Below are 16884 nucleotides of genomic sequence, written 5' to 3'. Positions count from 1 at the left end.
ATTGAGGGAAAGGAAGGGAGATGCACATAACAGTAAATACAAATTGTGCATAAACAATATTCTGCCACGGATACAAAATAAGCTGCAAAGCAAAGCAGACAACAGAGCAAGCACTGCAGAGCCAGGCTGTCCAGGAATGAATCCTGGCTTCGTTACCAAGGTGCTTAACTGTCTGTGCCTCATTTCCTCACCTGTACACGGGGGCTGTAGCAACTGTACCTGCCTCTTAGGGTTACAGTGATGGGTGTTTTAATAGATGTAAAACTCCTAGAATGATACCAGGACTACAGAAAGCGCACAGGAAAGGACAGATATGATTATTGCAATGGTCATTATTACTATCCTCTTACGTCTGTTCTTATCTGTGGGTGCCTATGGTGCAACTAAAAGGAGGTTAGGAGTTGGATATAGATCTATGAGGACTGCTGCATGGACATGTCTGCATTTTTAACAGGTTACAACTCGAAGGAGTGTTTTCTTATGAATAAGCATTTTCTCACTAGAATGGCTGTCCTTTGGGAGGCAGTATTCTGACTCCAGAGGGTGACATGGTGAATTCCAATTTGAAATTGCATTTTCTGAGCCAATGGATAAGCCACAAAACTAAAACGCCTCAGTAACTTACAACATGTGACCATTTATCTCACCCCTAACTATTATTTGAGAACTAAGGTGAGAGCCATCTCACCCTTAACTATTGAGAACTAATCAGAGGCATTCCATTTCACTGTCTGACACTTTAACTCACTGCTCTTTTCTGCAGTTATGAGCGCAAGACTTAGGCATTCCATGTTGAAATGAAATGTGTGTGTGTGTGTGTGTGTGTGTGTGTGTGGGTTAATGTATATATGTATGTATTTGGGTTACATATATATAAATGTCATACGTATGGTTTAAAAGGTTATCTGTATTTTTCAAATTACGGATGTCACATTTCAATTTATGGATTTGGTTAAGAATTTACATCACTCAATGTTATTTGTCAAGAACAATCACCATTACTGAAATCTACCATAAGCCTGAGGGTGTTGGGATGAGCTCTCCGGGTTGGTAAATACTGCCTCTATAATGACACCGGCAGTGAAATCTGTAAGGGGAAGAAAAAGGTTAAGTTAACAAAATAGGATATATTTAAGAAAAAAAAAAAAAAACACTGAAATTCAAGCAGACCACATGCTGTATTGGTACTTTTAAGGTACAGCCTAGCAATGACATTACTGCACAAAATTCCATGCAATTCTGTTAAACAAATGTGAAATCTTCTACAGCTTTGGATGTTGTTTCCCAAAACTCATACTCTGTATTGTTTTCATCACAGTACAGACTCATGTTGTCTCTGTCACAAAAATGTCCCTGGAGGGACTTCAGAGAAAGACAACCAATATATCATGTAACCCTATGTAGACGACAAAGTCTTTATGTCATGTGAGATTTGAGAAATTTCTGAATGCTGAGAGACATTACAATTTGCCACATGACAGAGAAACATAAACCTTGCTATTATTATTGATACGGCAAAAGCACATGGGAATGAACTTCGGGATTACTCATCAGATTCCTTAGCTCTTTCTGCAGCGATTTGTGAGCACGTACAGGGTTAACAAATAAATACATAAGAGTAAGGATATTAAGAAATAGTAAAGAAACAACTCACAAGGAGATCCTTGCATATATGTCCACTTATTTTATGGAAAAAGTGACATTTAATAGTGGAAAAAATTTATGGTTCTGAGTCAATTAGATTAAAAAAAAAAAAGAGAGAGAGAGAGAGAGAGAAAAGAAACAGGCATAACAGCCCCTTTTCCCTGCAAGGGAGATAAAAGGTTAAAAATTGGATGCTGTCAACCCATTTCTGGGACGTACATGGGCACGCAAAAGCTCAGTGTGTCTTCATAGTATTTGCCTTCGGGACAGTTGCAGCCTTCTGCGCAGTCATCGTCGCACTGCTCTGGGGAGGAGAGGGAGATGCAGGAGCGGCGGCAGAAGGAGGAGCAGCGATGGTACATCATGCCTTTCTGACACACCACCCCTGAGGATGGAGAAGCAGCGACTGAGAGAGACAGCACAGGGCCCAGAGCACGGTATGCTGGGAGATGAGCCCATGACAGATACCAATCATGAAAACAGAAGGTCTTCCACACCATGACTGACTGCTATAACATAAATAAATAAGCAAGCAATTCTTTGCCTCAATAGAAGTTTAACCAAAGAAGAATACAATTTCTATGTGAACTATATTTAAGTGTGACATTTCATAACATTCTTTAACAGCCTGGGCTATAATTTTCTTAATATACTTAAGGTACTTTATCCATCTAAATAAACCTACTGTCCTCACATTTTAAACTTGTTTACTGCTATGTTGGCACCATCTTCTTTATGACATTATTTAACCCTAAGTAAACTTTGTCATCTACAAGTAACACAAAACTTGATTTCATTGATCTATGCTCACAGATCCTGTTTTTTTTGCCTATTAAATCATGTCTGCATCTTTTGCTAAATCCTTCCAATTTCTTTTTAGAAAAAAACTGAATTGATTAAAGTAGGCAAACTAAAATATTCTAAAAACACACTTGCACAGACACCTCAGAAATGCTGGGTAAAACAACTGAAATAATGTTAATTATACAACTGCTCTTGTGAGAGAAAAAAAAAAAAGGGCGGGGGAGGGGGAGGGTGGAAGGTAACTTCTTTGGATGACAGCGGTAAGGAGAGAAAAAAAATCCAAAACTTGAAGTAGAGAAAGCGAGGGTGGGTTGCAGTGATTTTGGACCTTATGTTTAATTCTTAAGGAAATGGAAAATGAAAGTTGGTCCTTTTCAAGGTAAGGAACTGGTAGGCTCTTAACTGATACCTCCAAGAAAATCATCGAACTCAGTTGAAAAGATGGACTACAGCAGAGGTCAGCAAACATTTTTTGGAATGAGCTAAATGGTTCCAGAGAATAGCAAGGAGAGATAAGAAAGCCTTCCTCAGTGATCAATGCAAAGAAATAGAGGAACAATAGAATGGGAAAGACTAGAGAGCTCTTTAAGAAAATTAAAGATACCAAGGAAACATTTCATACAAAGATGGGCACAATAAAGGACAGAAATGGTCTGAACCTAACAGAAGCAGAAGATATTAAGAAGAGGTGGCAAGAACATACAGAAGAACTATACAAAAAAAAAAAATCTTCATGACCCAGATAACCATGATGGTGCGATCACTCACCTAGAGCCAGACATCCTGGAGTGCAAAGTCAAGTGGGCCTTAGGAAGCGTCACGATGAACAAAGCCAGTGGAGGCGATGGAATTCTAGTTGAGTTACTTCAAATCCTAAAAGATGATGCTGTGAAAGTGCTGCATCCAATATGCCAGCAAATCTGGAAAACTCAGCAGTGGCCACAGGACTGGAAAAGGGCAGTTTTCATTCCAATCCCATAGAAAGGCAATACCAAAGAATGCTCAGACTACCACACAATTGCACTCATTTCACAGGCTAGCAAAGTAATGCTCAAAATCCTCCAAGCCAGGCTTCAACAATATGTGAACCATGAACTTCCAGATGTTCAAGCTGGATTTAGATAAGGCAGAGGAACCAGAGATCAAATTGCCAACATCTGCTAGCTCATCAAAAAAGCAAGAGATTTTCAGAAAAACATCTACTTCTGTTTTATTGACTACACCAAAGCCTTGACTGTGTGGATCAAAACAAACTATGGAAAATTCTTCAAGAGAAGGGAATACCAGACCACCTTACCTGTCTTTTGAGAAACCTGTATGCAGGTCAAGAAGCAACAGTTAGAACCAGACATAGAGCAACAGACTGGTTCTAAATAGGAAAAGGAGTACATCAAGGCTGTATACTGTCACCCTGCTTATTTAACTTCTATGTAGAGTGCATCACTCGAAATGCTGGGCTGGATGAAGCACACGCTGGAATCAAGATTACTAGGAGAAATATCAATAACCTCAGATAAACAGATTACACCACCGTATGGCAGCAAGTGAAGAAGAACAAAAGAGCCTCTTGATGAAGGTGAAAGAGGAGATGAAAAAGTTGGCTTAAAACTCAACATTCAGAAAATGAAGGTAATGGCATCAGGTCCCATCACTTCATGGCATATAGATGGAAGAAACAATGGAAGCAGTGACAGACTTTATTTTCTTGGGCTCTAAAATCACTACAGATGGTGACTGCAGCCATGAACTTAAAAGACACTTGCTCCTTGAAAGAAAAGCTATGACAAACCTAGACAGCATATTAAAAAGCAGAGACATTACTTTGACAACAAAGGTCCAGCTAGTCAAAGCCTTGGTTTTTCCAGTAGTCATGTATGGATGTGAGAGCTGGACTATAAAAAAAAAGCTGAGCACCAAAGAATTGATGCTTTTGAACTGTGGTGTTGGAAAAGACTCTTGAGAGTCCCTTGGACTGCAAGGAGATCAAATCAGGCAATCTGAAAGGAAATCAGTCCTGAATATTCATTGGAAGGTATGAGGATAAGCTGAAACTCCAATACTTTGGCCACCTGATGCCAAGAACTGACTCATTGGAAAAGACCCTGATGCTGGGAAAGATTGAAGGTGGGAGGAGAAGGGGATGACAGAGGATGAAATAGTTGGATGGCATCACCAACTCGATGGACATGAGTTTGAACAAGCTCTGGGAATTGGTGATGGACAGGGAGGCCTGGCGTCCTACAGTCCATGGGGTCACAAAGAGCCGGACACAACTGAACAGCTGAACTGAACTGAAATGGTGAATAGTTTCGATTTCTCAGGCCATACTGACTCTGTTACAACTACCCAGCTCTACCCTTGTAACTAAATATGCAAACATATGGGCAGTAAAATTTATTTGCAAAATACAGGAAGCCCAAGGGTTTAATTTGCCAACTTCTAGATGAGAAGAAATCTGCTCATAATACAGGAGATGCCAGGATAGCTACACTCTAATTTTGCTTATGGTAAAAATAGTCAAAAGCTATTGTCTTATGTAACAGAGCGCCAATTTTAAGAAATAAAGTAAGCCCCCATTTTTTTCATGTTGACACATTATATTAGTATTTCAAATAAGTTAAGCAAATGTTGACTTTTTATTAAAAAATAGAAGTAATTACAAAGGCAAAAATCTCTGAAGTGCTATTTGATCATCTTCATCAGGGCCACTGCCATCATACTCACCACAGAATGAAATCTGAGCTCTGAAACCGATGGGAATGCCACGCTGGCCACAGAGGTAGGCGTAGTGGGCAAGAGCATTGCACAGGCAGGTGCTCCCACACTTGCACGCATCGTGGCGGCACAGCTGATAGTAGAGCCCAGGGCTAACGTAGGTGTGGCAAGGAGCAAAGAGCTCCTGGTGGATGACATCACAGTGTGCTGCATATCCAACTGACAGACAAAGAACCCCATTAGCGCTTCACTTACTAGTCTAGCTAGCATCAGATAGCCCTAAGTATCGAATTCCAGCACTAGCCAAGGCATCTTGCTTTCCTAGAAATGCACTGTACTGCACATTCAAAAAGAGTCAGTATCTTCAGCTTATATTTTGAAGGGGGGCGTATTTTCAGTAATATTGGTAACAGCACTTACTCCATATTTAATGTTCTTTTAGCAAAAAAAGACATTGTGTCATACCTGAATAACATGAGTATCAGAAGGGTTCACTGATAGAAGTGGCCTCAATTACCCCATTGCCTGCAGATCATCCTGGGAAATCACCCCAATTTTGCTATAAATAACTGACGAGTATTAGAAGGTTTATCTCCAGACAACCATACACAATAAAAGTAGTGTCAGGTTATGGATGTTACAGCAACTCCCTGGGATATATTATCCAGGAAGGACTGGGAATCATCTCACCCCAGTGGAGTCTCTGAGGTAAATGGTAATGAGGTGGATGCCACATAATCATTGAATCCAATATCCACACAGGCACAGTGCTCAATGTCTGGTAAATATTAGGAGCTCAATACTGTTTGATAAATGAATCTGTGAATAAATGAATAATTAATAGAAATTGATAATGGAGCATATGCTAACTGCTCTGAGGTACCACTACCAAGTCTTTTGAGGGGATCTGTGTAATCAGATCTTGAGTTTGTTGACTTTTTCCCTTGAGAAAGACTGATCTGATATAATTCTCAGTGGGAGTAACCAAGTTTGACAAAACAATCTAGCTTTCCTCTTTCCGAAAAAAGCCTAGTGTGATTTCTTGGCGTAATGGACCTCAATTGCATTGATTTCCTCATGGAAGAAAAATTAATCAGTCTTGGAGTTGTCATTGTCTTTGAGAGACAAGATGAGCTGCTAGAGTTTTAGAATTTTTTCACTATTAAGGAATTATGCTGAACGTATTTTGTGAAGTATTTTAAATATATTATTGGAAACACATGCTAATTATGAGTAGTAACCTGAGTATTTTGTACTGTTAAGCACATAATATGTGAAAACAAATGATTTAGACTATGTAACAGTGTACTATTGGCATGCACACTTCCAATTACCAGGATCTCCAAGCAAAGACTTGTATCATATGCTCTAAGGATTTGTAGGTCAAAAAATATTCCTACTGACATTAAGTGAAAAGGTGACTCAGAAAATCCTTGTTTAAAAATATCGTTCAGAATACACATTAGAATTGACTTTTGTCTATTTACTTTACTTTCTTGGGATGTTTTTGAATTTACCTATTTGAAATTAAAAAAAAAAACAGTTCAAGGCAAACATGAAGAAAAATAATATCTAAAACATATAAGTCATAGAAGACATATGATATGGGGACAAAAGTGATAAATAAATATATGTAACAAAGTAACAGGTAATAAAGGTAGTCATTAAAGAAACAACTAGAGAAAAACTGAATTCATCAACTGGACTCTACTCCAACTTTTACATGCTGTTTTTTTTTCAAGAGATCAAAAATAATTTAATGAAGAAAATGAAGTCTAGATAGCTTCACTGGTAAATTCAATCAAACATTCAATCAAAGTCTAAGTAGCTTCATCAGTAAATTCAATCAAAATTTCAATCAAACATGCTGGCCACTTAATTTTAGATTAGCATAACCCTGATACCACAAATCTTACAGACACCGAAAAGAAAAATATAAACAAATATCTATAATATAAGTAAAATATCTTCAACAAAATAATAGCAATCTAGTAATACATAAAAATGCTAATGATGATGCTAATCCATCATCACTAAATAAGGTTTATCCTATGAATGACAGGTTAGTAATGCAACATAGTAATGGAATAAAAGATAAGCTTAATAAATAAATAAATAAAAGATACATACTAATAACATTAAAAATATTTTATCAAAATATCAAGGAAGGAACTGAAAAATTTAGAGACAAACTGAGCAAGAAAAATGAAATGAGAAGGACTAGTAAAAAGTTGAGAGAATGGGAAGGAAAGTGTTGTTAAATGGAAACGAGGTTAAAAGCATTAAATCATAGAAAGCAAAAGACTCTGGTCTATTCCTCTTACTATAGATAGGAAAAATGACCCAAGATGTTAACAAAAATAAGTTTAGAAGTTGAGCTAGATAAAAAGCCAGTAGTAAAAGAAGATTCCTGGAGTAGGAAATGGCAAACCATTCCAGTATTCTTGCCTGGAAAAATTCCATGGACTGAGGAGCTCTGCAGGCTACAGTCCATGGGATCGCCAAGAGTTGGACATGACTGAGCACCACCCCCACCACACACACACAAAATCAAGATTATCTTATGTTCTTTCCAGGACACTAAAGCCTCAAGTTAATAGTAAGGACCGCAGAACAATAAACAGAATCCCTCCGAACAACCACCACAAAATAACAGTAAGCTAGCCAAAATAATTAAAGGAACAATATTAAATTATAAAAATGTCTATTTAAGCATGCACATCAACTTTTTTCACAAAGTGATTTTACCAAAAAAAAAAGTGCCTTATTTTCTTGAATAGTAAAGTAGCCTTTCCCATCGTCTGCTGTGACTTTAGTAAAAAAAAAAAAAAGTACAGCCCCAAATTATTGGCATGTGAGTTGCACTATCACTGTAAACGGAAACTCTGGAGTGTGAGCATCTCAAACCATTGCACACCTGATGGCCCGAAGCTTTTCTGGATCACTGGCTTCCTGCTTATGAAGCAATAATATGTTCTGTGAGCAGGAACTCATCATGTGACAGTAATAAAGAGAGGAATTCACATGCACTGTCATGCTGCGGCACCAAAGCTGAACATCCCAAGATTATTCGAGCATTATAATACTCCAGAGATTTTTCTTTAGCACTTAAAGAATCTGAAATATACAAAATGCTAGCTCACATTTTAGGACAACTGAGGGATTTCTGAGCACCTAAAACAAGGAAATTTATGAATGCAGAATAATAAATGAAATAGTCATTTTCTGGAGTTATTTTTTAAAGTAACCTAGATTACATAAAGAGGCATATGTATTAAACAAAAATACATAAGGAATGGCATTGATTTATCATAATGAAGAAAATGAGAATTTAAAATCACTAATTTTATAAAATTACAGTAATAAAGAGAAGTTTTCCTAGGTTTAAATGCAGAAAGACTTACTGTTTTGTTGATTAATGTTGCAGGGGTCCACCACAGGAACATGAACAGGTGCAAAACAAGTAGAAGAAACTCTCCATGCATTTGCATGAAGTTGTGGGGTACCTTCTATCATGCCTGATGGAGAACTAGAAAGCAAATCTTCTCTTAGTCTCTCCCATTTATTTCCTTCCTTCAGAGTCTTCAAATATTGAATACTACTCTTTTAATCTACAAGAATATCTTAGAGTTTGAAATGTTTTATTACATTTTTAAATATACATGGTTTTAGCTTCCTGTTACACCATGTCAAATCTTGGACATATATGATTTTATTTAATAATCACTTCAATAAGCCTTGTGAAGAAAACACCTTTATCCCCACTTGAGAGAGAAGGAAAAGCAGAAGCTTAGAGAAATATTAACGTTCACTCAGCTGGTGACACTCAGTGTCAGAGTGGAGATTCAAATGTAATTCATACCAATTTAATGAAAATGCAAACAACCAAAACATCAATGTGTTTTGGGAGGTAGAGGTAGGGAGCTCACATGATTCTTTTCAAGGTAAAGACAAATATCCTAAACGATATATAGTCTATACTTCTGGGATACTTCAGTTTTCATTATGAGGCCTGAAATACTGAGGTTCCATTGTGAAGTTGGGCAAACAAACCAAATGAAAATTGAAGAGAAATGGTATAAGAGTCACTCTACATCCAAGTTTACTCAACAAACCAACATGGAATAGAAATACCCTTCAGGCTTATAAACCACAATGATGTTTAAGAGTCTGACACTAAAACACCCCCTCCAGTGGTCTTCAAGATTTATTAACTCTTCAGATGCTAGATACTGAGAGACAATCCCTACTGGAACTGCGTCAAACACTGTCAGAACCACTTAGAGAATCAGGTTGGACTAGGTTTCCTGTAGGAAGATCTGACCAAGCAAAACTTTACTAATGCAAGCCATAACTGCATTAATTGCTAAAGCATGGCCAATCAGTAGACCAGCATTTATCCTGGCCCTTTTAGTGTCTTAGTAAGCATAACTACTTTGCTTACCATTTATTTCAATCACCATTACAAAGCTATACAGAGCTTCTCACCACAGGGACTGAGGCAGGAGAAGAAAAGGGAGGCACACAGGCCATTCCACAATCCGCATTCCTTATATCGATTCTTTCCTTCTTTCCTTCTGAGCCTCGTGGCTCAGATGGTAAAAGCATCTGCTTGCAATGCAGGAGACGGGGTTGGATCCCTGGGTGGGGAAGATCCTTTGGAGAAGGAAGTAGCAACCCACTCCAGTACTCTTGCCTGGAAAAATCCATGGATGGAGGAGCCTCATAGGCTACAGTCCAAGAGGTCACAAAGAGTCAGACATGACTGAGCGACTTCACATTCCTTCTTTCTCCTATCCCTCAAAATGAAACTATTCTAAACTATATAGAATTATAACAAACACCCAATCCAAGATCTCATTTTGCTCCAACAAGAACTCAAAGACTCACAGAAATTGCATAACCTGAACTAGGTCTTCTCCTCCTTTGCCTCTCCATCCCTCTCCACCCTACAAAGCACAATAAAATAACTGGTCAAGGTGATGGTGTACTCAGGGTTCCCAGGAGGAACTGACTCAGAGCTTGGCTCTTTTATTTCACTTAAAATAATAAATACCAAAAAATAGGAGCTAAAATGTAAACCCATCTATCTATGGCATTTCATTTTACAAAATAGCCTTTCAGTTCACTGTGGTTAACTTACTAAAACAAGGCATACAAAATAAACTTTCAAGCAATTAATATTTTACATTCCATTATGTTTGCAGATTCACATTAACTTTTGTGATGCAAGGAATTTTAACTGCTTATGCTGGAAAGCTAAACAATGTTTGAAAATTATCTCTGAAATATTATCCATCACTGTTATCAGGCCTGAATGTTTATACATGGTGCCTTAGAAAGAGGCAGACATATCTACCATCTGTTAAACATTGACTATTAACCCATTCTGACAAACAGGAAGAGAAAGAAAGCTTAATGCCACTTCTGTACATCTTAACCAAGTCACTTAATATATTTCTGTTTCACAAATGTGATAAAGATATCAATATTCTGACCTACCTATAAATGAAACAAAAACCTAAATGACCTAAAAGCAAATAAATTACACATGAGAAAACATAAAAGAAGCTCTCTTTTGAAATTAAAAAATTTTAAAGCCCGTTCTCTTTGCTGATGCAATTTTTCTTCTTGGTACTATATCAAAGGTCCTATCTCTATTCAGCTCAAGTGTCTAGGGCATATAAGGTTCTATGCTAGTTAAGAAGAACAGAAGGATGTGGTCTTTATTCTCAAAGCTCTTGCAGTTTTAAGTGGAAATCAGACAAATCAATGATAGATGTTCATAGATAACAGAGCCAAAATGAACTTTGGTGGGATATAAACTCCCTTTTTGAAGCAAATAATGACTATGTTGGTTTGAAAAAATAAATAGGAGTTAAGGAGGAAGATTAGGAAGGGAAAAGCACCCAAAGCAGGAAGAATATGCAGAAGTGCTTTTTTAAAAATGGCATTTGGAAAATGGCTCCTTCGGGAAATGCTCCCTGCCTACCCAATCCACACTCGCCTACTTAAAATTCTGCTGTGCTACTAGCCACGACCACACAGGTCAACACAACTTTTTGAAATTACCTCAGGATTTATGTGTTTGTATGTGTGTGCGTGAGTGCATGCATGATTAATACCTTGCCTAGAACAAATTGTTTCTTTTTTAAAGATCTCTTTTTACCTGGACCTTTTTAAAGTCTTTGTTGAATTTGTTACGATACTGCTTCTGGTTTGTGTTTTGGTTTTTTCGGCCATGAGGATGCGGCACATTAGCTCCCACTTTTAGGATCAAACCCACACCCCCTGCACTGGAAGGCAAAGCCTTAACCACTGGACCACCAGGGATGTTCTGAATAAATTACTTCTTAAAGATAGCTGTCCCCTCCAGTCTGCAGCATCAGCTCCTTGAGAATGGGGACCACACGTTCGTACCTTAACTTTCCCACAGTGCTTAGCACAATAGCAGGTGTGCAAAGCATTTATATTAAGCTATACTCTGGGCTTTTCTACACGTAGATGAAAGTGCTTTGTCAATACAAGGGATATAAATGTATTTTATTGCTTTTTTTCCGTAATAAAACACCAACTATGACAAAATCCAATTAACTTAGATGCCACAATGTTGCTTTAGAGATATCACTCCTACCAAGTGATATCAATATTATTAAAAGTATAATTTACTGTCATTCATATCAAATGATATTAAGGTTTTTTTTTAAGGCAGCAGTGTTTAAAAAACAAAATACTGTTAAGCTTGACAGGTGACAGAGAGAGAATTGTGGGAAGTTATTCCATGGGTAGCCCTCAGGCTCTGAGTCTTGCTAACTAAATTCAGTCAGCTCCACTGTATTTGAGGTAAGTGATTTTGAGCTATCTATTTGTCACTTTGGTGTTTCAGTTAGCTTCTTTATCTATAAACCAGAGTTACTAATCAGGGGATTCCTACAATATTTAAACATGATAATCCATGTCAAGCTCTTGGAACAGCGATGATGACTAAGCTGTTATTAGTTAAGTAAACATTTTTAATGTAAGAATTTATATCCTCTAAGTTACTAGTCATCACATCATGTTCAGAGATCATACTTACAGAAAATCATCCCTTATGTTCCCGTTAAATGTGCCACACAGACCTAATGTTCTTCTTTTCCACGTACTAGTTAGCTGAATATAAATTCTTTCCCCATCTACAGCGAACAGAATCTTTAAACCAAATGTGGTTTTTAGAAGAATAAATAAGGATGACAGAGTCTGAATTTCAACAATTCCTGCAGGAAAAGAACATACATAAATCAGCTCTGAGATTCACAGGCAATGCTCTGAAATGCTAATGTGCAACATCAGGGATCTGCTTCCAAAAGACTTCTTCCCAGCTCTCTGCCCCCCAGGGCCAATTTTTGCCACCCTGTGCTTGCTTTCTTTTCTTCCATTTCCCTTCTGTCCTTCTTTCTGGAGGAGCAGATATTTTTAACAGAATGTCAGGTTTCCATGTAATTTCAGTTGGCAAGCATTTCATATGAGGTGAGGGTAGATAGTCAGACTTTTTAAAATTTATGTATTTTAATTGGAGGCTAATTACTTTATAATATTATAGTGGTTTTTGCCATACGTTGACATGAATCAGCCATGGGTGTACATGTGTCCCCCATCCTGAAACCCCCTCCCACCTCCCTCCCCATCCCATCCCTCAGGGTCATCCCAGGGCACCGGCCCTGAGCACCCTGTCTCAGACATCGAACCTGGACTGGCAATCTGTTTCACATATGATAATATACATGTTTCAATGCTATTCTCTCAAATCATCCCACCCTCGCCCTCTCCCACAGAGTCCAAAAGTCTTTTCTTTACATCTGTGTCTCTTTTGCTGTCTCACACATAGGGTCATTGTTACCATCTTTCTAAATTCCATATATATGCGTTAATATACTGTATTGGTGTTTTTCTTTCTGACTTACTTCACTCTGTATAATAGGCTCCAGTTTCATCCACCTCATTAGAACCAATTCAAATGTATTCTTTTTAATGGCTGAGTCATATTCCATTGTGTACATGTACCACAACTCAACAGTCAGACATTTAAAATTGGATCTATATTCCTTTACTTCGTGTGTGTGTGTGTGTGTGTGTGTGTGTGTGTTATGTCCCCCAAATTGGTCATGAGTCGATAAGGAAGTGGCACTTTTTCAAAAATTCCCTATTCCCTCGAGACATTCAGTGAAAAAGAGAGCACAGCACTACAGAAGCATCATTTTATGAGGTATCTTTACAGAAGAGAAACTTGTGTTCAAGATTCATGTTGATGTATGGCAAAAACCATCACAATATTGTGGAGTAATTATCTTCAGTTCAGTTCAGTTCAGTTCAGTCGCTCAGTCGTGTCCGACTCTTTGTGACCCCATGAACCGCAGCACGCCAGGCCTCCCTGTTATCACCAACTCCCAGAGTCAACCCAAACCCATGTCCATCGAGTCAGTGATGCCATCCAACCATCTCATCCTTTGTCGTCCCCTTCTCCTTCTGCCCTCAATCTTTCCCAGCATCAGGGTCTTTTCCAAGGAGTCAGCTCTTCGCATCAGATGGCCAAACTACTGGAGTTTCAGCTTCAACATCAGACATTCCAATGAGCAGTTTTTAAAAAAAAGATCGAACTTGACTTTTGCCACCATAAAAGTTCTTCCTGCAGTCCCTATCACGATTGCATCAGTCTGTCATCAAACCCAGAAATCCGAGAATTATTCTTGAACACATCATTTTTCTTATTGCCCTTCCATCGCCAAGTAGATAATGGTTTTTTTTCCCTAACTAAAAGCTCAATCTGTTTTCTTCTTTCCCTCTCTACTGTCACTGCCTTGCATCAGTTTCTCCTCAAATCCTTATCTGCTCTACTCTAATAACGTCCTAACTGTTCTCCATGTCTCCTTTCTAACATTTCTCAAATCCACGTCCATAGTGTTGTTATAATAGTCTACTAAGAAAAAAAGAACTGTCAGTCTCCTCATTAAAACTCTCTTGCTTATTAGGTTGAAGCATATGACATTGTCATCTTTGTACACAAACAAGGTCAAATAATAACAATTGCATACTAATTTCATATCAAGTTCAGTAAATACCCTTGAATGACACTGAGTGTGATCATAAAATTTATCTTACAAATCAAGCACTTCTGAGAGCAAAAGTGACTGTTATAAGTAGCTACACTCAAACACAGGCATGAACACAGCCTCCCAGGATTACCGCACAATTGCACTCATCTCACACGCGAGTAAAGTAATGCTCAAAATTCTCCAAGCCAGGCTTCAGCAATACGTGAACCGTGAACTTCCTGATGTTCAAGCTGGATTTAGAAAAGGCAGAGGAACCAGAGATCAAATTGCCAACATCTGCTGGATCATCGAAAAAGCAAGAGAGTTCCAGAAAAACATCTATTTCTGCTTTATTGACTATACCAAAGACTTGGACTGTGTGGATCACAATAAACTGTGGAAAATTCTGAAAGAGATGGGAACCAGACCACCTGACCTGCCTCTTGAGAAATCTGTATGCAGGTCAGGAAGCAACAGTTAGAACTGGACATGGAACAACAGACTGGTTCCAAATCGGAAAAGGAGTGGGTCAAGGCTGTATATTGTCACCCTGCTTATTTAACTTCTATGCAGAGTACATCATGAGAAAGGCTGGGCTGCAAGAAACACAAGCTGGAATCAAGATTGCCGGGAGAAATATCAATAACCTCAGATATGCAGATGACATCACCCTTATGGCAGAAAGTGAAGAGGAACTAAAAGCCTCTTGATGAAAGTGAAAGACAAGAGTGAAAAAGTTGGCTTAAAGCTCAACATTCAGGAAACGAAGATCATGGCATCTGGTTCCATCGCTTCATGGCAAATAGATGGGGAAACAGTGGAAACAGTGGCAGACATTATTTTGGGGGGCTCCAAAATCACTGCAGATGGTGATTGCAGCCATGAAATTAAAAGACACTTACTCCTTGGAAGAAAAGTTATGACCAACCTACACGGTATATTCAAAAGCAGAGACATTACTTTGCCGACTAAGGCCCGTCTAGTCAAGGCTATGGTTTTTCCTGTGGTCATATATGCGTGTGAGAGTTGGACTGTAAAGAAGGCTGAGTGCCGAAGAATTGATGCGTTTGAACTGTGGTGTTGGAGAAGACTCTTGAGAGTCCCTTGGACTGAAGGAGATCCAACCAGTCCATTCTGAAGGAGATCAGCCCTGGGATTTCTTTGGAAGGAATGATGCTAAAGCTGAAGCTCCAGTACTCTGGCCACCTCATGTGAAGAGTTGACTCATTGGGAAAGACTCTGATGCTGGGAGGAATTGGGGGCAGGAGGAGAAGCGGACGACAGAGGATGAGACGGCTGGATGGCATCATGGACTTGATGGACGTGAGTCTGAGTGAACTCCGGGAGTTGGTGATGCACAGGGAGGCCTGGCATGCTGCAGTTCGTGGGGTCGCAAAGAGTCGGACACGTCTGAGTGACTGAACTGAACTGAGATTAAGAGCTACAAATTACTATGTATAAATTAGATAAGCAAGAAGGATGTTTTGTACAGCAAAAGGAAATACAGCCATTTTTTTGTAATGGATTTGATCTATTAAAATATTGAATCACTATGCTGTACACCTGAAACTTATATTGTAAGTCAGCTATACTTCAATCAAAAAAATAAGACCGTCCTCATTCTCATGCCCATCTCTTTCCCTGTTCTTATCTCTGGACATTCTATACTTAGCTTCTTCATGCTGTAGCAGTGCCAAGCTAGTTAAAGTTCCCCTTAACATACTCCATAGTTCTCCTCTTTGCTATGCCTAGAACACTTTCCCCATCTCCTTCATCCTGGCAATTCCTCAGCTGTAAATGCTCAACTGGATAGCCTTTCTTTAAGAAGAGCTTCCTGACCACACCAGCACTCCCAGTGCTGGGTGAGATATACCTAATCATTTAGACTCCCAAAGTCTCTGTGCATATCTTTGAGTTTATCATATCTTTAAGTGGTCATTTACTTGCATCTTTCCTCTTCCAAACTCTAGGCCACTTGAAGTGAAGTGAAGGTTGCTCAGTTGTGTCTGACTCTTTGTGACCCCATGGACTATACAGTCCATGTCATTCTCCAGGCCAGAATACTGGAGTGGGTAGCCTTTTCCTTCTCCAGGAGATCTTTGCAACCCAGGGATCAAACCCAGGTCTCCTGCATTGCAGGCAGATTCCTTACCAGCTGAGCCACTGGGGAAGACCAAGAATACAGGAATAGGTAGCCTGTCCCTTCTCCAGCGGATACTCCCAGCCCCAGAATTGAACCAGGATCTCCTGCATTGCAGGAGGATTCTTTGTCAACTGAGCTATCAGGGAAGCCAATGTTCAAAACCTCAAGTTATCTCCATTTTCATTTGAGATCCCCAGCCTCTTTCAGTGTTTCTCAGATGGCTACCACTGTTTCAGCATCAAATCCAAACTGAAAATATCCAGGCACAGCATTACCCAATAGAACTTCATGCAACAATGGAAATACTCTGTGTCTGCACTGTCCCATACGACACTTGAGATAAACACTGAGCCCCATAAACATGGTGGTCTCCACTAAGTTTGGCTGAGGACCTGGAAACACACAGGTACTCAATAAATGTTAGGTTAGTCAGTTAATGGGAGAAGACTCCATTTAGGTTGTGTTGTCATTATTGTTAATGTAAGAAAAGTATACCATTGGCATTGC

The 16884-nt window shown here is 38.9% G+C and overlaps 1 protein-coding gene across 1 annotated transcript in view; it reads right to left on the bottom strand.

Annotated features, from left to right (window-relative positions):
- OTOGL (otogelin like) overlaps nt 1–16884 on the bottom strand; it is a 172538-nt gene that overhangs the window by 114021 nt on the left and 41633 nt on the right. The window contains exons 16-20 of the mRNA XM_060412481.1: nt 12242–12419; nt 8568–8692; nt 5173–5382; nt 1864–2029; nt 1013–1087 (exon numbers count right to left, since the gene is read on the bottom strand). Coding sequence (XP_060268464.1) covers nt 1013–1087; nt 1864–2029; nt 5173–5382; nt 8568–8692; nt 12242–12419 — 754 coding nt within the window. The remainder of the gene's footprint in view (nt 1–1012; nt 1088–1863; nt 2030–5172; nt 5383–8567; nt 8693–12241; nt 12420–16884) is intronic.

The sequence above is a fragment of the Ovis aries genome, chromosome 3 (assembly GCF_016772045.2).
Source record: "Ovis aries strain OAR_USU_Benz2616 breed Rambouillet chromosome 3, ARS-UI_Ramb_v3.0, whole genome shotgun sequence".
In the NCBI taxonomy this organism is placed as follows: Eukaryota; Metazoa; Chordata; class Mammalia; order Artiodactyla; family Bovidae; genus Ovis; species Ovis aries.
Note: the sequence above shows the minus strand (reverse complement) of the source record. Positions and strands in the feature narration are given on the sequence as shown.